Source organism: Ictidomys tridecemlineatus, chromosome 1 (genome assembly GCF_052094955.1).
Source record: "Ictidomys tridecemlineatus isolate mIctTri1 chromosome 1, mIctTri1.hap1, whole genome shotgun sequence".
In the NCBI taxonomy this organism is placed as follows: domain Eukaryota; kingdom Metazoa; phylum Chordata; class Mammalia; order Rodentia; family Sciuridae; genus Ictidomys; species Ictidomys tridecemlineatus.
The window spans coordinates 52,311,292-52,338,539 of NC_135477.1; the positions used below are offsets into that span (position 1 = coordinate 52,311,292).

General features: G+C 49.9%; 1 protein-coding gene across 2 annotated transcripts in view; it reads right to left on the reverse strand.

The window, feature by feature from the left end:
- The window catches only part of Hk1 (hexokinase 1), a 95,908-nt gene that overhangs the window by 24,914 nt on the left and 43,746 nt on the right, over window positions 1–27,248 (reverse strand). For both annotated transcript variants that reach the window (XM_040273244.2, XM_005325959.5), the window contains 5 exons: window positions 15,835–15,983; window positions 9,908–10,027; window positions 5,403–5,498; window positions 4,758–4,857; window positions 4,477–4,660 (listed from right to left, as the gene is read on the reverse strand). In XM_040273244.2, the coding sequence (XP_040129178.1) occupies window positions 4,477–4,660; window positions 4,758–4,857; window positions 5,403–5,498; window positions 9,908–10,027; window positions 15,835–15,983 (649 nt within the window). The remainder of the gene's footprint in view (window positions 1–4,476; window positions 4,661–4,757; window positions 4,858–5,402; window positions 5,499–9,907; window positions 10,028–15,834; window positions 15,984–27,248) is intronic.

Below are 27,248 nucleotides of genomic sequence, written 5' to 3' on the forward strand. Positions count from 1 at the left end.
CCACGCTCGTGTGATTCAACAAAGAGGGGACCAGGACAAAGACTCCAGAAGGGGCGAGTCACCCCCATGCCTGGGCCAGGGAGAAGAGACCAGCAGGAGGAGGCAGGGAAGGCAGCGTGGAGGCAGGGGAATGCTAGGTCGTAGATTGACAATGACAAATGAGAAGGCCCCAGACAAGCAGGTGGACTTCGATCATCCCTCACAAACTGTCAGCTGTGTTCTGTTGCTTTGTTTTGAGGTACTGGGGATGAATGCAGGAGTGCGCTGCCCCGGGGCCACACGCCCAGACCTTTCTATTTTTCATTTTGAGACAGCATCTTACTAAGTTTCTGAAGATGGCCTCAAACTTGTGATCCTCCTGCCTCAGCCTCCCTAGAGATTATCCCTGAGATTATAGGCCTGCTATGCTTTTTATTTTTAATTTTTTGGTACTGGGCATTGAACTCAGGGGCGCTTAATCCCTGAGCCGCATCCCCAGCCCTTTATATATATATATTTTTTATTTAGAGACAGGGTCTTGCTGAGTTGCTTAAGGCCTCACTAAGTTGCTGAGGCTGGCTTTGAACTCACAACCCTCCTGCCTCATCCCCTCCACCCCAGCCACTGGGATCACGGTGTGCCACCACACCCAGGCCTGCTGTGCTTTTTAGAGAGCTTTGACCTCCATGGCTCTATCAGGGGCCCTCCTGTGGGAAGGGGGTGTCAAGGAAGCATTCACCTCATTGGGCTGCTGCTGGGACATTTGCTGATCACCTCTCCTTGGTACCCTCTTGCGCTTGGAGAAAGTCACCCCCAACTGCCCCAACAGACCTCAGCCTAAGCTGCAGGGATGGGGTCTGAGAGGCTGAAAGCCAGTGAGCTCACTGCCCTGCTCCAGCTGAATCAAGGAGCCACTCCCTCTCCTGGGGGGGCGTGAGGTGCAGCCCTGTTACTGCAGCAGCCTCTCCCCCCTGCTCAGCGCTGCAGGAAGCCCTGGCCCCGCAGAACCTAAGACTGAAGCCAACACACAACTGAGACAGGCCCAGGCCAGACCCAGGGAATCGGGGCTCCATGTTGTATCTGAGCCAGATTCAGCCCCGGATCCTGGCTGACCAGGGGCCAGGAGGAAACCCTGAGGAGGGCGGATCAAAGAGGCAGGCCCCCGTGAGAGCGCCAGCCTCCCCTCTCAGGGCTGGCATCCCCAGAGCTGACAGTGACACAGCAAAACTATCTGTTCCAGTCAGAGCCGGGCATGGAAGCCCAGATGCTGTGAGGGCCTGAGCACGCAGCCGTCTGTCAGCAAGCACAGAGCCTCTTCAGAGACAGAGTCCCCATTGTTCCTGCTCCTGCAGGACCAGACAGGACTGCCCAGCCACGGCCCGGGAAGGAGCATCCTTCTGGGTCCTAGCTGCCCAGCTGCCACCCCAGGCACCTGTGGGAACCAGCCCCTGTGGAGGACCAAACTGGAAGGAGCCAGGCAGAGCCTGACTACCTAGGCTCAGCCCTGTTACATTTCCACTGGGCTCCTCATGGCTCTGGACCTCAGTCACCTCACTTTTGTAATGGGGACAATAACAGGGCCTCTTACCAGATTATACAGAGGATGTGGGTTAATATAGATCAAATACTATGGTGTCCAATAGTGAATTCTTATGACCTTCCTATGTTTCTGGTACTTTTCTCAGCTCTTTAAATATATTAACTTATTTTATCCTCATTACCATCCTACAAAGTAGACATTGGCATTATACCCACTTCACAGATGGAAAAACTGAGAAGCAAAGGTTATAAACCTCGCCCATGGACAGAGCTAACAGTGTCAAACCCATATGTTGAACCCAGCTAAACGGAACATCAGAAGCTCTGCTCTAACCCTGTGCAGTCTGTCTGTCTGTCTCATGGACAGTGCCGTTCAATGTTAGCTAGTACTGTCACGGCAGGGCTACCTAGCCTCATTCCTCACCCAGCTTCTGCTTGTCTTCCTCCAGTCACTTCCTAGGTAGCCCGTCCACCACTGGGCAGTGTGACAAAAGGAGAAGTTTCCCCCTCAGGATGAGCTAATGTCAGGCTCCTGGCACCCCATCACCGCTTCTTCCTCTGCCTCTGGAGACACCCACAAAGATCTGCTCCCGTCCCACCCAATGGTCCTTCACACATGCAGCACTGTTGACCCTATTCCAGATGGAGCCAGGGCCAGGTCTGTCCTTTCTCAGTCTTTAGAACAAACCATGGCACCTCCCAAGAGCCCCTCTCTGCACAAGCCAAAGGCTGGTGGAGCCAGCGTCTCTCCCCGGCCGTGCGTCCCTTCTGCCCACGTGAAATCTGCCTCTCAGCACTCAGACCCCGATGGCCAGGGCCCAGCATCGAGGAGCAGCACCACGCCTGCTGGTGGGCCCAGGCAGGGCTGAGATGGGGTCGGGGTCAGGAGCGAGGACGTGCACAACAACTGGCCCCAGCGGTCAGCCTGGGGAAGGAAAAGGAGGGAGAGGCCCACGGCCAGGCAGAGAGTCTACGGCTGGGGCAGAACAAGAAGAAAAAGAGGGCGTGGGGCCGGGAACCTGTGCATTTATTCCACCACCACCCAGGCCACAGGGCTCCCTCTCCAGCCCGAGTCGGCCGCTGTGGCCAAGGCGCCGGCTGCTGTGTGGGGCAAAGGCTCTCCTCGCACCCTGAAGGAGACGATAGGAATCAGAGGGAGATGGGATTGGGGATTCCAGAGGCAACACAGACAACAGAACAAGAAACCCAAGGAATCTGGAGGGAAGGAGAGGGTTGAAGATGAAAGAAGGGAGGCGGGCACAGTCACACACGCCTGTCATCCCAGTGGCTCAGGAGGCTGAGGCAGGAGGATCGAGAGCCAGCCTCCGCCACTAGGTGAGACCCTGTCTCTAAATGAAATACAAAAAAGAGGTGGAGATGTGGCTCAGTGGTTAAGTGCTCCCAGGTTCAATCTCCAGTACCAAAAAAAAAAAAAAAAAAAAACAATATGGCAGCAAAATCCAGGTTCACAGGCAAGCCAGGCAGGGTTCCCACACTGGGCTAAGGATACAGACAAGGGCCTAGACCACATCTGCTCAGCAACCACAGTGACCTGCCTGTCCACACTGCTGAGAAGGGACACATCTGAGTAAGTGGCTGATAGAAGCTACAGCACCTAACCCCTTATCCGAAGGCCCTGAGGTCACATGTGATTGAGACTGTGGAGACTGGGGGACGTTAGGGATACAACAGGATGCAGATGCCATATGTCACAGACCACTCAGAGGTGCCCAAGGCAGCCCTGTAATCAGGCACATCCGGGCTCTTTGGAGAAGCGTGGCACTGGCAATAACTTCATGTTAGCTGGGATCAGGTTTTAGGACTAGGAGTCAGGTTCATGGTTGGGGAGGGAACCCAAAAAAATTATTGCCTGTCAAAGCTTTGGAACTAGAGTCCCTTATCCCCAAGCTGGTACCTGCAAAGCAGAAGCTCATCCCTGGGTCTAAGAATCTGGACAGCCTCTCACTGAGAACCTGGTTCCTCCACTCCCCATCCCCCACGGTGGGGGGAGAGCTGCCACCCATGATTATGCAATTCCATTAATTCGGGTGGAAAGACCAATTGTTTAGCTGGGCGCATGGAGATCTGTCAGGTGACGGGTTTCAGTCAACCCCCGTTTCTGTCTGGCATCAGGGTGAGGGCCGTCAGGTGCACAGGGTCTGCGAGCGCCTCTCTGCAGGCTGACAGAACCCAAGCCCAGGACAAGGCTGCCAGAGGCTGGGCCAACTCAGAGGGCTGGCGGCGTGCTTGCATCACAGAGAAATGTACGCAGGCACTTCAGGAAAAAAGTGGCTCGGAGAAAGCGCCATCCACTCGAGCCTGAATGATGCCAGGAACTTGCCAGGCCAAAATCCACCCGCCTGTAAGTTGGATGTTGTATGGACTCGGATCCTCCCTCCTGTGCTTGACACGGGTTTCTCCTAAGGTCTGTGTGACTTGTGTGGCTCGATGTGACCCACCTTCCCATCGGGATGGTAAGTCCTGGAGGGAAGGCACTGTTTTGGATCCCTGGAGTCTAGCACAGAGCTCAGCACAAAGTGCTCCGTGAATATGTGCTGACAATATTGACACATGCACGCTCCGTCTCCCTTGCTTGACTGAGGCCCCACGTGTGATGACGTCCCCTCCTCCTGAGCAGCAGACCAGCAACTGCAGCATGTAGGAATGACTTTCAACCGTATCTTTATACTGATGCTTCTGTGCTTTTAATTTTCAAAATGTTTCACAAGGACACGATTATCATGTAATTAAATAATATCTAAGAGCTGCTTTGAAAGCTACTGACTCCACAGCTGCGCCTCTATCCAAATGAGGAGCCAAAAATCATGCACATCTGATGGGCTTTTGCATCTGGGATCACCTGGCTTTGCACCCTTCCATCTTCCACCCCACCCCCGGGGTTTTGTTAAGTGTCCCTAAGGTCCTGTAGGGAGCTAGAGGAGAATGTCAAAAACTCACAGCTGTTTTCCAGGGTTGAGGGACCCTCGGTCTAACTCTCTGTCAAACTCGGTCCGGATGTCTTCCAGTGATCCATCGTCCCCAAAGGCTCCCCATTCAGTGTTGATGCACATCCTCCCCTCGTCTCCTTCCACCAGATCAATGTGCCTCAGTTCCTCCATGTAGCAAGCGTTGGTGCCCGTGCCTGGGAGACAACGTGGGAGCTGCAGTCACAGGGGAGCCGGAAGGCGGAGCCTCAAATCATCAGCTAAAAGCTGGGCTGAGCAACCGGGGCTCGTTACCAATGATCAGGCCGACTTCACACTGCTGGTCGTCATAGCCACAGGTCATCATGGTCCCCACCGTGTCGTTCACCACAGCCACAATGTTCGCGTCGTAGTCCTGGGGAAGGATAGCGGGGTGTTGGTGTCCACACCCACATGGGGGCAGGGATCACCCCCGCCCAGCCCAGAGAGCTTGGCGAGAGCGCACCGGTTCTCAGAATCTCCCCAGCTCTGGGGGGTGGTGCTGGCTATGTTGCTGCCAGGACTCAAACTAATTGGATTAGAGAACTGTGATTACCTTACGGAAACTGCACGGTCCCCTTAATTATCTGTCTTAGGATCCTTTGGGGAGTGGATTTTACTCACGGAGTCACGTTCTTCCACAAACCACTGCAGGAAGCAGGAGATCCCGTGCCTGCGAGAAGGTCACTCCTCGGTCTCTGCTCCAGCCCGCAGGCTAGGCGGTGGCTCCTCAGCCCACACTCCCCTGGGAGGTGATCTCCTGGCCCCAGCCCTGGTATCTTTGAGAGTCTGGCCCTAAACACTCCTGGGCCCTCACCTGGCCCTGCTGGGGTTCAGGCACTACGGCCCCCCAGAGAGGGCTCTAGTCAGCTTTAGGAGCCGGCTCCCCTCCTCCCCTCTGTGCAGCCTGAGAGAAATTACCCCTCGCTTTTTGATGGCTTTGTTCAGCAGCTTGACGACATCTGCCCCCTCCACGCCACTGGCTTTAAACCGCTTGGTCCAGGTGATCAGGATGGCCTGCAAATGAGAGTGGACAATGGGAACAGAGTCGGGAGCCTGGCACGCCCCAGGCCGCTGGGGGCTGCTCCAAGGAGGACAGCAGTGGCCTTCTCGAGCTCACCCGGGTGAGAGTCCATTCTGCTCCTCTCCCGTTTACCCCCAGGATGGATTTCTCTCGGGGCAACCACAGAGGAGGAAAAAAACGGGCCCACAGTCTCCAGCTCACACCAGAATAAAACAAGTGGCCAGCAGGTACTGCAGTGCCACACACCAAGCAAGCCTAACTGGAAGTCGGCTTTGTAGCCAGACCCCACTTAAAAAGAAAGCAAGAGGCCAGGCACAGTGGCCTGTAATCAGTGGCTCAGGAGGCTGAGGCAGGAGGATCTCGGGTTCAAAGCCAGCCTCAGCAAAAGCAAGGCACTGAGCAACTCAGTGAGACCCTGTCTCTAAATACAAAATAGGGCTGGGGAGGGGGCTCAGTGGTCAAGTGCCCCTGACTTCAATCCCCAGTACCAAGAAAAAAACAAAAAACAAACAAACAAACAAAAAACAATAAAGCAGGAAAGAGCCGAGCCAGGAATGGTGGCACTAGTGATTCAGGAGGCTGAGGCAGGAGGATCGCGAGTTCAAAGCCAGCCTCTGCAACTTAGTGAAGCCCTAAGCAACTCAGTGAGACCCTGTCCCTAAATAAAATAAAAAAAAAAAAAAAAGGACTGGGGAGGTGGTTCTGTGGTTAAGTGCCCCTGTGGGCTGGTGGCGCATGCCTTCAATCCCAGCTACTTGGGAAACTAAGGCAGGACCATCACAAGTTCCAGGCCAGCCTGGGCAACTTAGTGAGACCCTCAGCAATTTAGTGAGACCCTATCTCAAAATCAAAAAGGGCTGGAGATGTAGCTTAGTGGCAGAGCGCCTGCCTAGCATGTGCAGGGCCCTGGGTTCAATCCCCGGTACCACCAGATATATAGAGGGCAAGGGAAACCCCAGGAGGACCTGTCGCCTCCCTGACTTTCCATTCAGGACTTTCCGTTCAGGACGTGGCTTCGTGGCTCCAGGGAAAAAAGGCCACAGCTAAATGGGAAAGAGAAACAAAATGCCAAGAGACTGGCTTATGCGAGGCAGTCCTAGATATTGAAAGGACAGTGTTGACTAGTGTGACGTGCACCTCTTTGGAACCTAAGGTTCCATTTATAAGCAGGGTCTCCACTATTAATATATTACGAATCCATTTCTGTTTGCATATTAATGGAGAAACATCGAGAATAGACAGCCAATGATTTATTCACTTGGGAATGTGAAGGGGTAGGAATTCTTTTGCATCAAAATTTTAAATTATTTTAATAGCTCTGCATGCTGCTTTTGGATGTTTTTTTAAAAATTCAAGACACTAAAAAGAAAAATAACTATAGGGATGGAGAGCCGTCGGGTGAGTTTGTGTTTCTTTGCTGGAGAGCAACTATAACTATAGCTAAGCTGGGAACTGCAGAAACCTCTGGACCTGTTTTCTTCCCCCGACCTTTACCCCTCAAAAGCTTCAGAGAACTTGGTGCTGTGGAAGACCAAGGGGGATGGATCAGGAGACCAGCTTCTACCTCCAACCTCCTGCCCATTTTCTTAAGGGCTGTTCCCTCTACTCCTCTGAACTCACTTTGCTTATCAGAATAAGGGAGCTGATCTAGATTTGGACAGTCTTAGAGGTCCCAGGCTCCTGTCGTGTCTGTGACATGCGTGTTCCCTGGAAGGCAGCCTGGCCACTCAGTGACCCTTTCCAAGCAAATGTGGTCCACCCTGAAGGCTTTTGTGCCCATGAGGATGGTCACACAGCAAGCAAGCCTAACTGGAAGTCAGCTTTGTAGCCAGACCCCAGCTGCATTTTAGTCCCTGTGCCTTCTGGGGAACAGGCAGGTCTGCTGACCACTCTCTCCCAGGCCTGGCCAGTACCCATAGTCACTTAGTAGCCACACTGGTTATCGGATCCCTTGTCAGACTTCACAGTGCCATTTGACATTTTGAGGGACACTGTACCTTCACATGACTTTTATTCCAGTATTTTGTTAAGATTGTTCCGTTTTGTTATTAGTTATGGTTGTTCATCTTTTCCTGTGACTAGTTTATAAATTAAACTTCATTACAGTGCATACGTACAGGAAAAATCCTACATCCTGTGTGGTCTGCAGCTACCTGCCGACTCTGGCACCTGCTGGAGGTTCTGCTGTGTCTCCCATCGACACAGGGCGACTGCTGTCTCAGCCACAGGCTTCAGGGAAGATTGGGAGACACACTCTGGAGGCCAAATTGCTTTGCACAGCTTGGAGGGGCAACAGTGCCAGACACCAGATGTGACCACAGTAGCGCTGACTGGGTGAAAGAGGACCCAGCGGCATCTCAGAGGCACTGAGGGAAGGTGGGGCCTGGAACCCTGGCCCAGGCTCTGCCACTAAGGGGCCCTGTGACTCTGCAAGGACCTCCATTCTCCACTGGACTGAGGGCTTGGCCTGCTGGACCTCACATGCCTCCCTGCTGATGCCACAGACCCAAGAGCCAGGGCTCCCATGAAGTGGGTGCTCACCCTGCTGACTCAGGGCTCCAGGATACTGCCTGCCATGGCAGAAGGTGCCCCAGGCCCAAAGGTTACCGCACTGCGGCAATGAGGACTAGCACAGGCTCTGCTACCTCCTGGCCTGGGGGACCTTGGGAAGGCTCTTAAGTCCTATCAGCCTCAGTTTTCTCATCTATAAAATGGGACTCATAAGCACTGAACTCACAGAGGTGTTTGAAGACCATGTGTGTCAGCTGTGGGATGCGTATTTAAACAGAGCCTGCTAGGCCCTGGACAAGAAGTCCTATTGTTAGGAGTTTATTTACGGGGCTGGGGGGCTGGGGGAGGTCTGTTTCTGCACACAAGGCTATATCTATTTATTTCGTATCCTTGCAGTTCTCTGAGGTAAAAGACATCACACGGTGGGTCCGAGTGCTTCCTTGATGAACAGATAAATAAGATACGAACAGGAAGGCAGGTGCGACAGGCTGATAGGGGAACCCAGGGCTTCTCTGGGGCTGGAGCCACTGCCCAGCAGTATCTGAGGGACAGGCCCAGACTCAGTGACCAGGGGGCCGCCAGATCAATGCCACCACACTGTGCCATTCTGACCGAGGACTTTCCCTCCTCTCTCCATTGATGTATTTCCTTTCACTAGCTCAAGTTTAATAAATAGTTCACTTTCCCTGGTGGCCATAAATACCATGATTTGTGTCCAAAAAACACATCAGCAACTAAAGTGATTTTTAAAAAAATTACATGGTGACCTCACATTAATTTCTGAAAATGTTTCTAAAGATACCGGATACACAGGTTGCCCTGGGAGCCACGGGCAGACGTTAGCAGAGAAAAAGGGCTCGTTAGCAATGTCAGATAGAGCACTAACCTCTAGGATACATAAAGAACTCAAAAAGCTCAGCACCAAAAAAACAAATAACCCAATCAATCAATGGGTCAGGGAACTGAATAGACACTTCTCAGAAGATGATGTACAATCAATCAACAAATGTATGAAAAAAATGTTCAACATCTCTAGCAATCAGAGAAATGCAAATCAAAACGACTCTAAGATTTTATCTCATTCCAGTCAGAATGGCAAGTATCAAGAATACAAACAAAAATAAGTGTTGGCTAGGATGTGGGGGAAAAGGTGCACTCGTATATTGCTGGTGGGACTGCAAATTGGTGCAGCCAATATGGAAAGCAGTATGGAGAATCCTTGGAAAACTTGGAATGGAACCACCATTTGACCCAGCTCTTCCTCTCCTCGGACTATACCCAAGGACTTAAAAACAGCATACTACAGGGACACAGCCACATCAATGTTTATAGCAGCACAATTCACAATAGCTAAACTGTGGAGCCAACCTAGATGCCCTTCAATAGATGAATGGATAAAGAAACTATGGTATATATACACCATGGAATTTTACTCGGCATTAAAAGAGAATAAAATCATGGCATTTGCAGGTAAATGGATGGAGTTGGAGGATATCATGCTAAGTGAAGTCAGCCAATCCCCAAAAAACCAAAGGCCAATGTTTTCTCTGATATGAGGATGCTGATCCATAATGGGGATGGGGTGGGGGGTAGCATGGGAAGAAACTTTAGATAGGACAAAGGGGAGGGAGGGGACGGGAGGGGGCATGGGGGTAGGAAAGATGGTGGAATGAGATGGACATCATCACCCTAAGTACATGTATGAGGACACGAATGGTGGGACTCTAATTTGTGAACAACCAGAGACATGAAGAAACGTGCTCTATGTGTGAACTATGAACTGAAATGCATTCCGCTGTCCTGAATAACAAATCAGAATGAATAAATAAATTAATTTTTTTTTTTTTTAAAAAGGGGCTCATCAGCTTTCCCACCCTGGGCATTGCCTTACCTCGTCTATCTTGGATTGCCGGCAAGGGAAAGAAAACGTGAACCCCACGGGTAAGTTCTTGTCCTTAATCTTCTTCTTCTCCATGAAGTCTCCCAGGCACTCGGCAACATGATCGAAAAGCTAGAAGGACACAGAGAGCGGTCAACAGGGACGAGGGACGGAGCATTCTGAGGGAGGAACGAAACGGGTTCCATCCCTTACACACAGAAAGGACCACGTCTACCGGAGGGTCCTGTCCCCACAAAAGCCAAAAGAGTGGCCCATGTCTAGCACAGCTCTTAGGAAGTGTCTCAAACTTCTCAGAGGGAACAGGCCTCTCAGCAGTCACTGACCTGTGTCATCTGGGTGCTGAGAAAATCAGCTTATCCTTCCATAACACACTGGCTATGGGTCGCTGTCACCACCCGGCGGGAGTGGCCTTCTGGCCCCTTCCCATGCTGATTTCTCTGTGAATTCCAGAAACCGCATGGCAACCCCACAGCCCGAGCCCACTGCCGTGACAGACAGGCTTCAAGACGACATGCAGAACAAAAAGTGCGCCCACCCTACGTGTGGCCTTCACTGGATTCTCACAGACTGCAGCCACCGGCACCCACATCAGGAACCACTACAAGGGGCGGCGGATGCATGTAGTTGAGTCATCCAGTGCTTAACGAGCAGGAGGCCCTGGGTTCATCCTGAGCACCAGACAAATAGTTTTCACTTAAAAAAAAAAAATTAGCTGGGCATGGTGGTGCATGCCTATAATCCCAGCAGCTTGGGAGGCTGAGATGGGAGGATCGCAAGTTCAAAGTCAGCCTCAGCAACCTAGTGAGGCCCTAAGCAACTTATTGAGATGCTGTCTCTAAATAAAATTTAAAAGGGGGCTGAAGATGTGGCCCAGTGATTAAGCGCCCCTGGGTTTAATCCCCAGTACAGAGAAAAACACTGACAAGACCCAGATGCCAACCTCATGTCTGCCTGGTCACTTCCCCTGCCACCCTCATTTCTAACACCCTTGACTGGTTGTGCTCCCCGTCTACTGCACATAAATGGAAATGAGCTGCTTGGTGTCTATGTTTTCTCACTCTACACGTGTGACAGTCAACCACGCTGGGTGCGTCTCTGTGGACTCTTCATTTGAATTGCTACACAACACTCCACGGTATGAGTAGGCCACAACTTATTTACTGGCTTGCAATCGAAGCTGGCCTGCTCTAGAGCACGTTACCTATGATTATTAGGTGCATACACACCTGAGGAATCCACTAGGAAGAGCCCAGGACAATGATTCTCTAGCTTCTGCAGGCAAACGGCCAATGACAAGAGACTTGTCATCTCTAAACTTTTTGGATCTTCAAATAACTCCCCTCATTTCTAACCAGAACTGAAGATAGATTTCTATATGTGTTCCAACCAGAGGAAAGCTTAGTAGAAACAGAACCTCCCGTTTCTTTAGTGCTATGCTTCTATTAATCCAACCTGTGCCTATGTGTGCCAGTCTTAGAAACCTCCCTGTCTTTTCCACATAACTGTTATGACACCAGACTTTCTTTATAAATGGGACTATCACAGCCACCAGGCCTCTTGGTGCTCAGAAGAAGGCAGCATTGAAAAGGCCAAACCACTCAGTCACACAAAGTAGCTCCAGCCCAAGCTCTCAGACAAGGCCACCTGCCTGAAGGGTTTCTTTGGAGGAGTGTACCTGAAAGGGAGCCAGGGGTCATTATTGCCATTCCCATGTTCCCCAGATGCCTGACGCAGCTCCAAAGTCAGACCTAGGTGTGGGGGCCACCCATGAGCTATACTGAGCATCCTCTCTCCGCCTTGAGCAACGGGGGTGTCGGTCTGGCATTGTGGACCGTCTGGGCTGCACAAGGCAGGTGGCCCCCACCTTCGCTGGCCAAGAAGTCTGCTTTCCCCCCAACTCTGGACCGGGCGTTACCTATGGGGGCTTGGCCAGCCCACCCCTGCCTTCTCTGGTGAAGAACATTCTGTTGAAAATCCTTTGTTAATTCCCCTGTAAATAAATGCATGGTGGGTTCTGGCGCTCTCTCGCCTTCCAGCCTGCAAGCAGGACCCTCGGGGTCGCAGAGCCACCCGCCCCCATTTAAAAACCCCTCTGTTGTGTGATTTTCCACTACTTTCTTAGCTTCGTGTTCCAGGCAGCCGTGTAAACCCAGTTGGTCTCGACTGCGCGGCTCGTGGCCGAAGCTCAGGGTAAAAGGAACCCAATCCATCACGATTTAGGAGCCGCCATCCCAAGCCACTATTTTTCAGGCTGCAGCCAGCATCTCTGAAGGGACACATGACCGCCCTCCCTGGAGAACCAGGGCTAAGCTTCCGGTGACCTATATTTCAGACTGATATAAACCCATCACTAAGTCAGTCCTCGTGTCCCCAAGCCATCTGCACTCAGACGCGCCTCCGGACTCCCCTGCTGCAAGCTGGGCAGCAGGGGGGGACAGGGGCTGCCTGGGAAGGGCGGGAGCCGCGAGCCCGCGGACCCTGAAACGGGCTCACGCGGCCGGGTCCGTCCCCAGCTCCGGGATCCAAGCCAAAGCCCATCCCCAGAGTGCTCCACTGAGAAGAAAGGGCCATTTCTGAGGAATTTCCACAGTCCAGGGCCAGGAGCTTGCCCAAGGAGGCAGGAAGCCAGCCCAGGGCTGCCCAGAGCCTGCCATCAACCAGGAGCAGGGAGGCCCCCCCTTGGCACACGACATTTTAGCACCTAAAGAAGCTTCCATCTTTTTCTTTCCTGACAAAATGCTTATTATTCTCAAAATGCACACAGAGACTCAGAGACTCAGTCTCTCTGACTGAAGATGGCAAACTGGTTACGATAAAAAAATTAATATTTATTATCCAAAATTCCCCCAAACTGTTTATTTTTTTGATACTGTGCACTGGGGGTTGAACCCAGAGGCACTTAACCACTGAGTCACATCCACAGCCCTTTTTATTTTTTTATTTTGGGACAGGGTCTTGCTAAATTGCTTAGGGCCTTGCTTTTACAGGGGGTGGAGTAGGACCAGGGATTGAACCCAGGGACACTTGACCACTGAGCCCCATCCCCAGCCCTATTTTGTATTTTATTTAGAGACAGGGTCTCAATGAATTGTTTAGCGCCTCACCGTTGCTGAGGCTGGCTTTGAACTCACCATCCTCCTGCCTCAGCCTTCAAAGCCACTGGGATTACAGGAGTGCACCATAGTGCCTGGCAGGGCCTTGCTAAGTTGTTGAAGCTGGCCTCAAACCTGCAATCCTCCTGCCTCAGCCTCCCAATCTCTAGGATCACAGCTACCATACCCGGCCCTAAGTCATGTTTTAGGAATTTGGGGCTGGGGATGTGGCTCAAGCGGCAGCACACTCTCCTGGCATGCATGTGGCCCGGGTTCGATCCTCAGCACCACATACAAAGATGTTGTGTCCGCCGAAAACTAAAAAATAAATATTAAAAAATACTCTCTCTCTTAAAAAAAATGTCGAATTTGTGCTTATGAAGTTGTTAAAGCTTAAAATTACACTAAGTCTTTTAGACTCAGTGTGTTTGTGTTTGGGGGGAGACAAGGATAATAGGAAAAACTGACAACTGGAGAATCCGGTTGAACAGGGTCCAAAGGAGCTCCCTGTGCTTGTCTGAGAACTTCTCTGGAAGTTTAATAACATTTCAAATAAAAGATTTAAAAATCAATTTAAAAACGCTCAAAATAGCCAGGCGTGGTGGTGCATGCTTGTAAGTAATCCCAGCGGCTCGGGAGGCTGAGGCAGGAGGATTACAAGTTCAAAGCCAGCCTCAGCAAAAGTGAGGCGTTAAGCAAGTCAGTGAAACCCTGTCTCTAAATAAAATACAAAATAGGGCTGGGGATGGGGCTCAGTGGTCGAGTGTTCCTAAGTTCAATCCCTTGTATCAAAAAAAAAAAAAATTTAAGTAAATAAATAAACAAAGATAAAAGACAAAGCCCTGCCTAGGAGCTCCAAGTTGCTGCTACTGTAACTTCTAGAAATCAAACCACCCAAGTTCAGATCCCAGTGGCTAGTTATAAACAGCTAAGCCTCTATTTCCCATCTGTAAAATGGGAATGATAACAATACCTGCCTCATGAGGCTATTGTGATGATTAAATGAGTTAATACATATCAAGTGCTTGTATCAGGGACTTGCACATAACGAGCACTATTAAGTATCTGTTGTAATGATACAAAATTATTCCATCATCAGAGAGGCAAAGGAAGAAATAGAGATGGCAGGAAACAAAGTTATCCTGCAACTAAGAGGGAAGTTGGGGACAGAGACTGGAAGAGGGAGACAACGGTAAAGAAGGAAGTTACTAGCCCGGGGCGGGGTGGGGGGCGCAGGCCTGTAATCCCCAAGGCTCCGGAGGTTGAGGCAGGAGGATTGTGAGTTCAAAGCCAGCCTTTGCAAAAGCAAGGCACCAAGCAACTCAGTGAGACCCTGTCTCTAAACAAAATACAAAATAGGGCTGGGGATGTGGCTCAGTGGCCGAGTGACCCTGAGTTCAATCCCTGGTGCCCCCCCACACAAAAAAGTGAGAGTGAAGGTGTGGGACCCCTGAATGAACAAACCCTGCTCCTGAGAGGCCAGGTCCAAGCCCACAGGAATGTCCGCAGAGTGACACTCTCAGTGGTGGGGGCACCAGGCTTAGGTGGTTCAAGCCAAGAGTCTTGGGAACAAAGGGTGACAGGCCAGTGCCTGTAACCAAAGGCCACCCACAAGAGGAGCAGTGCAGAGGCTAATGGGCAAGCAGCCACCTGCACCCCGGGATGAAGGGTCCAGTACAGGAGGGACTGTGGGGAACCTTCAGGCAGGGGTCAGCGGCTGGCCATAGGGGCTCTGGTGACAGTGTCCCCTTCGATGCCCACTGTGATGGGGCCTGAGAAGCTCTGAATCCCAACCCCGGGAGCAAGTTAGAGGCCAGGATGAGCCCTTGTTTCCTGGACAAAGAAAGGCTGGGTGGCTGGTTCCAGGTCCTTAGGAATAAAGTGGAGTCCAGAGGAGAAGGCTCCTGGGTCTCGTCTCCAAGCCCATCCAGAGCCAATGGATTCCCTGGAGAACTTAGCCATGACCTTCCTGTGAGCACACCACAGCCCCGACCAGGAGGAGGCACCACCCAGAGAGCAGGTCGACCACGGGGGAGCAGCAGAGCGCCCCATGGGGCGGGCTCAGTGGACCCAGAGATGCCTGAAAACCCGAGGGGAGTTCTTGAACCCTGGTCACGGGGCTCTGGAGAGCCAGGGACCCATTACTCACAGCAACTAGATGGGGCAGGGTGGGGAGAGGGTGGCGGCCCTTCTTGGACATGCCAATGGCCCTCAGCCACAGGAAGCAGCCTGCCCGGGGCCCAGGAGGAAGTGGGCCTCAGGTACAAGTGTCAGAGGAGGGGACCGTGAATTCCAAAGCAAGCCCTGCCTCTTTCTTGGCCATACCAAGGTCGTACACAATGCTACTCAAGCAGGAACGAGACCCTTCAGTCCCCTGCGCTGTGAACTCTATTCCTGCCCAACAAGGTCACTGCCGTAGCCTACCAGGGTCTGGACTTTGGTGAGAAGGGGAAAAGGTCAATGACCTCGAAGAAGGAGTGTTTCCAGCCCAGGGCTTGCTAACACTGCTGGGGAACCTACCCAGGATGACAGCACGTACCCCACAGAGCTGTGGGGCCTCCCTGTGACACCCTCTACCCTGTGAAGTCTGAGCACCCACCTCCGACCCCAGTTTGCCCAGTTAGTGGATGTTTCTCGCAGCAAAGTCCAGCCCATGCTGGCTGCCATGTCCCTCACCCAGGAGTCCTTACCACGGACACCACCATGGACTCCCTCCAGAGACCCCCGTCAGAGGCTCGGGACACCCGTGCTTGGAAGTCTGGTACCTGGAGGTGCCCCAGGGGATGCCGGGCCCAGTGGGGCTGACCTACGATCGCGGGGACCCACCTGGCTTCCACTGCCGTGCACGATGCTCTCCGGGGTGTCATAAGCCTCGGACTCCATGTGAACGTTCTGTTTTTTCTCATGATTCACTTGCACCCGCAGAATTCGAAAGGAAGACCCACCAAGATCCAGGGCGATGAAATCTCCTTTTTCTGTTGAGGGAGAAAACAAGGGTCTCATCAGATCCGAGCATCAGAAGGCCACATGTCACGCCCCCTTCCTGGCCCCGGCCCTGTCTGCCTCCCCCGAATGCCAATGCACAGTGCTTTCAGGAGGAAGCAGGAATCCTGCTGAGCCCATCCCACCTGCTTCTGGAGCAGAACAGAGTGACAGAAGCCCTCTCCAGCCCAGCTCCTGAGCCAGAACGGGCTTGGAGCACTGACCACAGGAATGAAGTACTAACTTAGGACAAGGTTCATTCCTTCTTCCCTAACATCTTCTCTGATTTCAAAAACAGCCCTGCGATCCACCAGTGAGACTCACACAGCATTTCAATGCAGAGAAAACCCTACACCTGAGGTCCACCCCGCGCCATGGATTCCTGCCATGTGGGTCAGAGGGATCACTGCACAGGGTGGTTCTTTTGTGGTAAAATGTACATAAAACTGGCAACAATGTGACCCCTTCTCAGGTCTACAGTTTGGAGCTCCCAAGTACATTCATGATATTGAGCAAGGACCACTATTTCCAAACCATTCTCATCGCTGAACCAAAACTCTATCACCATGAGGTGACAACTCCCTCTTGGCCGCCCCCCATCCCCTGTCTTTGGTAATCTCTCTGCTGCTCTCTCTAAAATTTGCTTATTCTAGATGTTTCCTCTAAGGGGGAATCACACACTATCTGTCTTTTTGTGACTGGCTTCTTCCACTCGGTGTCAAGTCTTCAAGGTGCCTCCAGCTGCTCCGGCCTCCCCATACCCAGGTTGGACAACTGGCTTGACACCAGGCCTGCCACTGACGTCCCCTGTCAGCATCACCGTGGGCAAGAATCACTCAGACCTAACACTTCGGAAAGGGCCATCTCTGTCTTCTACACGAAGCAAGCCGTGAAGATTTCAGGGTGTGAGTAGGGGTGAATGTCCTTCCTCTACCAAGGCCCCCCAAACAGCCTTCATCACCAGAGATGGGCCTCGGGGTTTCCAACCAAACAAACTGAAGCCACCCACTGTCCACTGGCTTCTGCCTCAACCCCCCACCCACATGTATGTCTTGGTTTTTTTTTTTTCTTTTTGATATTGGGGATTGAACCCAGGGGCACTTAACCACTGAGTCACATCCCAAGCCCTTTTTTACATTGCATTTAGAGACAGGGTCTTATTAAATTGCCTAGGGCCCCACTAAATTGCTGAAACTGGCTTTGAACTTTCAATCTTCCCGCCACAGCCTCCCGAGCTGCTGGGATTACAGGCGTGTATTACTGTGCCCAGCTTGGATGCCTCTGCTTAGCAACATCCCCAAATTTTAAGTCTCCCATCCCAGGACCAGACACCCACTGGCTCTGTCACCCCTTCATAGATTTGTCATTCTTTGTCTACAAAACTCTAAAAATTGGGCTGGAGTGTGGCTCAGTGGTACAGCAATTGCCCAGCATGCAGGAGGCCCTGGGTTTGATGGATCCCCAGCAATACCACCCACACACACACACACACACACACACACAAACAAAAAAGAGCCTCAGTCCCACGACAATCAATACCAGACTGCTTTGAAGCATCTCACTTACCCAGAGAAGGACCATTATTATCACATTTTATATAACAGCATTATTAAAATGTAATTCCCAGGCCGCATAATTCACGCACCTACAGTGTACAATTCAGTGGCTTTTAGTAGTTTCAGAGTCGTGCAACCATCACCACAATTAGTTTTAGGAGCATTTTCTTCGACTCAAAAAGAAACTCAGTACCCTTTATCACTTCCAAACGTCCTCACCTCCCACCAATCTGCTTCCTGTCTCCACAGGCTTTCCTCCTGTGGACATTTCACAAGGACAGAATCATAGAGTCTGTGGCCTTTCATGACTGGTGTCTTTCCCTTAGTAAAATGTTTGGTTGGTTGGTTTTCTGGACCTCAGGTGTGTGTGTTGGGGAGGGTGGGTTTTTTTTTTTTTGTTGGTACCAGGGATTGAACCCAGGGGCACTTAGTCACTGAGTCACATCCTCAGCCTGGCATTTTCCATGTTTTTTTGTTTTTTTTAAATTTTGAGACAGGGTTTCACTAAGAGCAAAATGTTTTTGAAGCTCATCTTGTTGCTGTATGTATTCGTATTTCATTCCCTTTTGTGGTCAAATAATGCCCCGCTGTCTGGATGTAGCACATGTTATTTATCCATTCATCCGCCGAAGGGACACGGGGCACCTTACACCTTTTGCCTCTCATGAATAAAGCTGCTATGAACACTGGTGTGTGTGAGTTTTGTGTGAACACGTATTCACAGCAGAACTGCTGTGTCAAATGACAGCTCCTGTTTACCTTTTTGAAAAATGGTCACTATTTTCAAAAGCAGCTGCATTTTCCTTCCCATCTGTGACGTAAGACATTTCCAGTTTCTCTCCATCTTCAGCGACACTCGTGACTTTGTTTTTTGTTCGTTTGTTTGTTGTTTGTTTGTTTGTTTTTCATTTCTCAGATGACTAAGGATATTAAGCACCTCTTCACGTGCTTATTGGCCATTGGTATATCTTTAAAGATGTATCTGTTCAGTTCCTTCATCCATTTTTATTTATTTATCTTTCCCTTTGCCTGTTTTCACAATTGCATTGTCTGTTTAACGTTGAGCTGTGAGTTCTTTAAATATTCTAGTTATGACCTAAAAATGTTCTCTCCCCTTCTGTAGATTGTTTTCTCACTTTCTTGACAGCATTTTTTTCCTCTAGTACCAGGAATTGAACCCAGGGATGCTTGAGTACTGAGTCACACCCCCATGCTCCCATCCCTTTTTTTTTGGAACAGGGTCTCGGGGCCTCAATAAGTTGCTGAGGCTAATTTTGAACTCAGGATCCTCTTGCCTTAGCCTCCCAAGTCACTAGGATTACAGGTGTGTGCCACCAAATCTGGCTCTTGAGAGCTTTTTTTTTTTTTTTTTTTTTTTTGATATTTTTTAGTTGTCAATGGACCTTTATTTTATTTATTTATATGTGGTGCTGAGGATTAAACCCAGTACCTCACACATGCTAGACAAGTGTTCTACCACTGAGCCACCCACCACCCCAGCCCCTCGATAGCATCTTAGTGCACAAAGTTTTTAATTTTGATAAAGTACAATTTTTATTTACTTTTTCTTTTGTTGTTCATGCTCTTGGGGTCTGTATCTAACTCCATGGTCAAATCCAAGGTCACAAAAATTCATACCTATATTTCCTTTTAAGAGTGTTATAGTTTCAGCTTTCATTTAGGCCTTTGATCCACTCTGAGTTAATCTTTTGTATATAGTGTGAGTTAGGGTCCAACCTGGCTCTTTTGTTTGTGGACATTCGTGTCTCACTGCCATGTGTTGTTTCCCTCATTGAATAGTCTTGGCACTCTTGCCAAAAAATGATTGATGGTAAAGGTCAGAGTGGGCTCTGCACTCTCATTTTGGTCCTATCCATTTATATGTCTGCCCCCTACCAGTGCCCCTCACTTCTGATTACTGTTGTTTGCAGTAAATTTTGAAATTGGAAGTGAAAGTTGTCCAACTTTGTTCATTTTTGAGATTATTTTTGGATATCCCGGGTTCTTTGGGCTTTTTTTTTTTTTTTAAGTAATGGTTGCTTTTTGCTAAAAAAAAAAAAAAAAAAAAAAAAGTATTCTCTTTTATCCCGCTGACATACTCTGTATTTGACCTAAGCTGTGAGCTCTGACATAGTAAAAGCTCAACAGTGAAGGTGTGAAGGGATGAAGGACTCCTGCACTAATGTCACGGCTCCCTCTCAAGTTACACACGGAAGGACTATAACTAAGAATTCTCAGCATTTGCCCTTGGTACCCGAACAGCTTGCTTTTCTTTCTTTCTTTCTTTCTTTTGCACTGGGGATTGAACCTGGTGGCACTTAACTACTGAGCCACATCCCCAGTCCTTTTTTATATTTTATTTAGAGACAGGGTTTCCCTGAGTTGTTTAGGGCCCGCTAAGTTGTTGAGGCTGGCTTTGAACTTGTGATGCCTCAGCCTGTTAAGCCACTGGGATGACAGGCATGCACCACCACTCCCAGCCCCCAGGACACTCTGCTAGCTGCCTGACCACAGGGATCAGTGGCCTGTTCCTCATTAAAGGCATATCTGGCTTGTGATTCATGAAGCAAGAAGCAGTTATGCTATTAGTTGGTTTTTTAAAAAACAGCTTTATTCAAATATAATTCCTGTATCAAACAATTCATCCATTTTAAAATGTAGTGATTTTCAGTCTATTTACAAAGGTATGCAATCATCACTACGAAGTTTAGAAAATTTTCATCATTGCAAAAGAAGCCCTGTGTTCATTAGCAGTCACTCCCCGTCCCGCAGCAAGCAATAATAAAGTTCCCTATTCTGACGTCTCGGATAAATGGGATCGTATAATATGTGATCCTCGTCTGGCTTTACCATGACAGGGTTTGTTTTGTTTGGTTTGCAGAACTGGGGGTTGAACCAAGGGATGTTTTACCACTGAGCCACACCCCCAGTGTAAACTCCAAATCCCCAATTATTCAAATCAGTTTAAGGTTTTCCCTAGGTTTCCCATTAGAATCCTAACCTCAAGGACCTTATAATACCATCAGGTTAAAAATCTGAATTCAGTACAAAGTGGCTCCTATCAAGCAGGTGAGTCACTGAAATATAAAAAAAACTCTTCATCTGCCGGCGTGGTGACGAGGGATGTGGGGATATGGTTGAGTGCCCTTGAGTTCAATCTTCAGTTACCCCCCAAACCGGGGATTGAACTCAGGGACATTCAACCACCAAGCCACATACCCAGCCATATTCTGTATTTCATTTACAGACAGGGTGTCACTGAGTTGCTTAGTGACTTATTTTGTTGTTGTTGTTGTTGAGGCTGGCTTTGAACTCCCGATCCTCCTGCCTCAGCCTCTGGAGCCACTGGGATTACAGTCGCGCCACCACATGCAAAACATTTTATTTTACCATCAGTTTTTACTTTGGGGGCCTTTCTCTACCCATCACTAAATAGTTATATGCATCATTTTATTTTCATCCTCCCAGCCTCATGAATGGGAGAATGATGCCCATTCTACAGATAAGCAAGGAAAGGCAGGGAGGGATTAGGTAACTTGCCCAAGCACACAACCAGTGAGTGGCAACGTCAGCATGTGAATACAGCCCAAATTCATAACCACGAATTCTGCCTCCTTGACAGAGCGCAAGGACCAAGATCCCCAAGCACAGGACCAGAGTGAGATTTCTGCACAGCAGTAATGGTTACGATTCTTTGCTGGGGCTCCTCAACAACCACAGTTCCTTGAGGCTTTTCATTTGGTTTTGCTTTGCTCTTTAATGAGGATAATGAAAAAGCTCAGTCGGGTAAACAACCAGAAACCACTCAGGCTCAGGGAATCCACCAAAGTGAATCCTCTGCCAGGATGGCATTATGGGACCTTTTCATTTTAGCATTTTTATTTCATTAACTCATTCACCATTGACTGTTTATTTAAGTGAGCTCTGTTTCGTGTTTTACACTGGCTTTTCATCATAACCTCGATTTTTTTAAAGGAACCCAGGGCCCTGCATAGGTTAGGCCAGGGCTCCACCAGTGAGCGCATCCCCAGCCTTATCAGAACTTCAGAATAGCCTGGGAAGCCTCAGTCACCAGCCTGCTCTCATTTTCGGATAAATTAGACAAAGCAGGCTTCCCGTCACTCAAGGTCCAGGTACTGGGGCTGGGAAGCCCTGCTGACTCATCAGTGCCCAGGGTGACACAGCAGCTAAGAGTTTTCAGCCTCTCCTCCAGGAACCTCTAGAGATTCCCAGGCCTAAAGTTTTCCCAGCAGAATAAGTAAAAACTGAGCTCAGCTGGCTGGAGACCAGGGAGGAGCCCAGGCAAGGCGGGTACACGGGGCTGGCCCACGTGTCTATGGTCTGCTCAGCCTTTCTAAACAAGCCCAGGTCAGCGGGGTCCCAGGGAGTTAGGGACAGAGCAGAAAGGGTGGCTGTAAGATGCCAGGACAAAGCTACAAACCAGATGCTTCCCACACTAGCAGGCGGCGAGGCGGGCTTCAGAGGGGCCTTGGTACACAGCCTCGGAAGGCAGGAGGGGTCTCTCTCAGCTCCTGACCCCTCCCTGAGCAGTGTCCCCAGTTGAGACACGCTCTGTGATGGCTAAAGAAGGGTGGCTGCAGCTCTTCTGAAAGTCACTTTTAGAGCTTAGGAAACACTGGACAAACATTAACTCACCTCCCGGGTTTTATGGATAAGGAAACTCCAACCAACCAGGCTCAATGCCTCGTTTATGGCCAGGCCTGCACGATGCTTATTGGTTTTTATGTGTCTGCCTTATCTTCCTCAGTTGGATGAGAAGCGACTTGGAGGGAAAGGCAATGTGACCTCTAGCCTTCCTTTCCTGAGTACCCAGCCCCACAAAAAGAAGGCAATCAGCAGGTGGACGGCTGGCTCCTAGCGGACCCAAGGAAAGGTCCACAAGATTTTCGGTAAACTCGGTTGAATATCTAGCCGCTTCCTGGGGTGAGGGGTGGGGCTGATCACCTGCTGCGGCTGCAAGAGGACCAGCGTGTAAACCAGGGGCATCAAGAGTCACCCAGGGGCACTCGGAGCCATCAAGGGTGCTAGGGGAGCTCTCTGGCTAGAACCACTAGCTACGGTGTGAGAGTGTCAGCCTAGGGCTGGGCTGCGGCTCAGTGGCAGAGCACTCGCCTAGCATGTGAGAGGCCCTGGGTTAGAATCTCAACACCACATACATACATTAATTAATTAAAGGTATTGTGTCCATTTTAAAAATTTTAAAGAGAGAGAGAGAGACAGAGATATCACCTAGGGCTTCAGGGATCACCTCTGCCACTGTAAGGGGAAGGTATCAGGAGTAAAGTCGATACAAGGAAAGGGGCTGCCAGAGGGAGAGACACGGGAGCTCCCAGACCCAGAAGCCAACAGACACTAGACTTCACTGTGGGAACCTAGAATTTTCCCATTTTTGCCTAAACTGATTTAAATTCTTTCAGCAACAACCAGAAGGCTCCCGAGTCCAATATTCCTTTTTTAGGGAAGGTGTTCTCCCCAAATACCCACTTTCCCTCTATAACAAAGGGAACATATCATCTCTTTTATTTCAGGTTGGATCCCAATACACAGCCAAGGGGGACAGTCACCCCATTACAGAGGAACCAACACTGCAGCCTGGAAGCTCACCCCACTTCCTGTGGCTAGCTCAGAGGCGGGGTGCTCGGGTGCAGTAAAAGACAGGCTTCTCCCATAACATCACAGAGAGGCCAGTGAGCTGCTAAAAATCCCGCACCCTTCCTCCAGGGACTGGCTCACACATCTAGGACCAAGGAGAGGGGTTCTTGACTATCCACACTGATCAGCAAAAGGCCCCCAAGAATTCTTACAAAACCAGTTATAAGCCACATTGATGATGAGACCCCCTATAATTCTCACAGTGCATTACAGTTCCCAAAGCATTTTCACTTGGTCATGAGACAGCAGGAACCCTCAGGCCCATTTTACAGATGAGGAAACGGAGACTCAGAGAAGGGAAGTGGCTTCCCCAAGATCAGACAGACCCCGAGTGGCTGCACCAGAGACTGATCCACATTTTACATTTCTGTAGTATTTACTTCTTCCCCTTTAACGACAAGTTCAACCTCTTTCTGTAGCAGTGGACATTCCTCCAACTTCCACTTCAAATCTGAGGTCTCAAAAACGCCTTCCTGGCTCCTGGGGCCTCCTGTCTGCAGCTTCTCCCCACATTTCCCATTCCCACTGAGCCAGGACCACAGTTCTTCAAGAGAAGGCTCATTAAACAGAACATTCTGAAGGGCCCTGGCAACTCTCTCCTTTCTAACGATAGCCATTATTACCCGCAAATAATGAAAAACAAACACAGGGACAGATGTCTCTCAAGTGCGGGCCTGCTCTGGAATACAGGGTAAACAGAAATCCACCTGCATGAAGTGCCTACCTTTGCCCTGCGCTGCCAACGAGCTCCAGCGGCATTCCCTGCTACCTGCAATCCAGCCCCTGGCAAGAATGCCACACCTTCATCAAAAACCCCACCGAGGGGCTGGGGCTGGGGCTGGGGCTGAATGGTAGAGCACGTGCCTCTCACGTGTGAGGCACTGGGTTCGATTCTCAGCACCACATAAAAATAAAATAAAAGTATTGTGTCCATCTATAAAGAAAAAAAATTTTTTTAAAAAAACACCAGAAGCTAGGCATGGTGGTGCACACCTGTAATCCCAGAGGCTCAGGAGGCTGAGACAGGAGGACTGCAAATTCAAAGCCAGCCTCAGCAAAGTGAGGTGTTAAGTGAGACCCCGTCTCTAAATAAAATACAAAACAGGGCTGGGGATGCGGCTAAACAGTAAATGCCTCTGAGTTCAATCCCCAGTACCAAAAAAAAAAAAAAAAACCCCACCAGAACACTACTAGGTGTGCAGATTTCAGATGGAGGCACCTTTTGGGATATGCCAACCATCTTTCCAGGCAGAAAAACTGAGACAACCTAACACCACAGGAAGAAAAGGGAAGTCTTTTTCTTCCTTTGGCTGGAACACAGGACTATTTATATTCAGGGCCCCAAAATAACTATGACCACAATATAAATCATTCAGTTTGCATATAAAAAAAAAAAAGATAATGGGACATCCCAAAACTTCCAGTAAATATCTGCTCGCTTCTCCTTTGGTAAAGAACATGCTGGAAACCATAAACGAGAAAAAAGAAATGCCCCTAAGTTATGCACCTTAAGTTAGCTTGCTACAATAGCCCTAGTGATAAATAAGAGGAGATAACAAGGGAGGTTTCATGAATGAGGCACAGTTGGAAAAGTGTACCGAGAAAAATATTATTGTCCATAATGGCCAAAGCGGGAAAGTTAATTTTAAATGGGCTGATACATATCAGAATGTATATGTCAGAGGTTTTCACACATCCTTCTGAAGCATCCCTAGCATTCCTAAACTGAGTCCATTCCACCAGGGTCGAGGTCAGTGGGAGGGGAAAGGTTAGTTTCCTCCTTCACCTTGGAAATCCCAACTTTACCTCACAGGCTGGAGAATTTTTCCACCAATGAGCTCTCTCTGTCCTTCTGAGGTTTGGGATTATCACTATTTCTGTTGCTGACTAATTACTACAGTGGAAGCAGTGATTAACGCTTCAAAAAGGGACCAGCACACAGCATCCGAGTAAAGAGACCTGCCTCTGATCACTCCAGGAGACCTCTTGGTTCTTGAAAGATGAACCCTGAGCCAGGGCAAAGCGTGGGGGATGCCCCTTCCTTCACAAAGGGGCAGGGATCACACTGGGGTCAGGTATCTGAGACCTTCGCATTAGTAGCAATGTCTTGGTGGCTGCAGGGACCATTCCAAGCAGAGTGTGGGCCCCAGGACCTATGAACTGAGCCCATCCATGAACATCAGGAGCAGACCCTATAGGAGAAGGGCTATAGGGTCTGTTTTAAATTGCATTATTCCCCTGAAAAGCTCTGCTGGAGTCCTAACAAGTCCCTACCTGTGGAAATGGAGGCTTTGCAGATGTGACCAAGTTAAGGAGAGAGGTCACTGGTGTGGGCCTAGTCCAGTGGCTGGCGTCCTCAGTACAAGCTCCAGGAACCCATCCTGCTGTGCACAGAGGACTTGGGTTGGTCCCTCGGGTTCAGAGCTTTGGTGTTGCCCCTTCTCTTGCTCTCCATACTAGTCGGTGCTCCCGAGAGGCCTAAACAGCACCCATCAGCACTGGAGGAGACAGAGGCTCAAAAGAAGGGCCCAGGCCACGGGCTCCAATTCCGCAGCCTTCTGACAGTGTCCCCAGTATGGGCCGACAACCACTCGCTCATCATATTTAAGTCACTGATTGTGAGTAACACCTTCATTTGAGGTAACATTAACAGAGAAAAACTGCTGCCAATAACAAGTTGAGGTGCAATAATTAAACAAAATATTCCTGATTTCAGAGATAGTCAAACTTAACAAAAGAATGAGTGTTTCAAAATAGACGAACTGTGACAGAAGATGTTAAGTTAAAGGATTCTGTCCTGCAGGGCTCTCAGGCCCTTTAGTAGGTTATATCTACTTTTTTTTTTTTTTTTTTTTTTTGGTACCAGGGACGGAACTCAGGGGCACTTAACCACTAGGCCACATCCTAAGCCCCTTTTTTGTATTTTGTTTAGAGACAGGGTCTCACCAAGTTGCTTAGGGCCATACTAAGTTGCTAAGGCTGGCTTTGAACTCATGATCCTCCTGTCTCAGCCTCCTCTCAGCCATTGGGGTTACAGGCATGCACCACCACCCTGGCTCTACTATGAAGCTTTAAGAGGGAACTAGAAGATATATTTCCCAATAGAGTATTGGTTCTGGGCCTTGTTTTGAGGGACAGCAAAGGGGGCGAATGGTAGATTACTAGCACCGTTGGAGACCCTCGACCCTGGAAATGGTTGATGGGAAGAATAAGGGAGAAGGCCCCCCTACTGACTCAGAGCCCTGGGAGCCAAGCTGGTGGGAAGGCACCTGCTCCTCCTCTTTCCATGTGTTGCTCACAAAGGACCAGGTGCATGCCGGGATCAGGTATCCTTTGGAGATCTCCCAAGCCAAGCCCAAGCAGGAGCTCCCCTGGGGCAGACCACAGCGCTCCCCTCCTCCACCTCTTCTCTCAGCCAATCCATTAGTCCTGAGAAGGCTCCTGTGTTCCCATCCAGGGCTGAGAAAACATGCAACTAATCTAGAAGGGTCTACCTCCCCTAGACCCAGGCATGAGAACACACCCACGGCAACCAGACTCAGGTCACACTGCTGACCAGAACCCACTCAGGATTTCTTAAAAAGCTAAACTGCTAGTAACCAATACCTCCAAGTAAACAAAAGGACAGAGGTGGAGTCTGTTACTGAACAGCTAAAGAAAGGTCACAGGTATCAATGGCAATGCGTGTGCACGAGGTAAAGCCCATCCACAGCCACACAGCAAACGGCATGCACCCTCCCATGTCCCACACTGCCCCGGGGAGCCCCACAGGCAGCTGTCGGCAGAGCAGGACTCCCCCACTCCAGCCCATGACAGCAACACCTGCGCTTTCCTGGCGTCTGTTTTGCAGGCTGCACACAAGCTGCTTTAAACAAAAGCCCCCAGAGCAGGAACAAGAGTGGGGCGTGAAGGTCATGCACTCCCAGGTGTGCACTCACCAGAGGAACCTGACTTCCTCGTGACCTCCCTCCCCGTGACATGCAGCAGGTGGACTCCAGCCTAGTGCACCAATGGGGTTTCTGTGAAGTG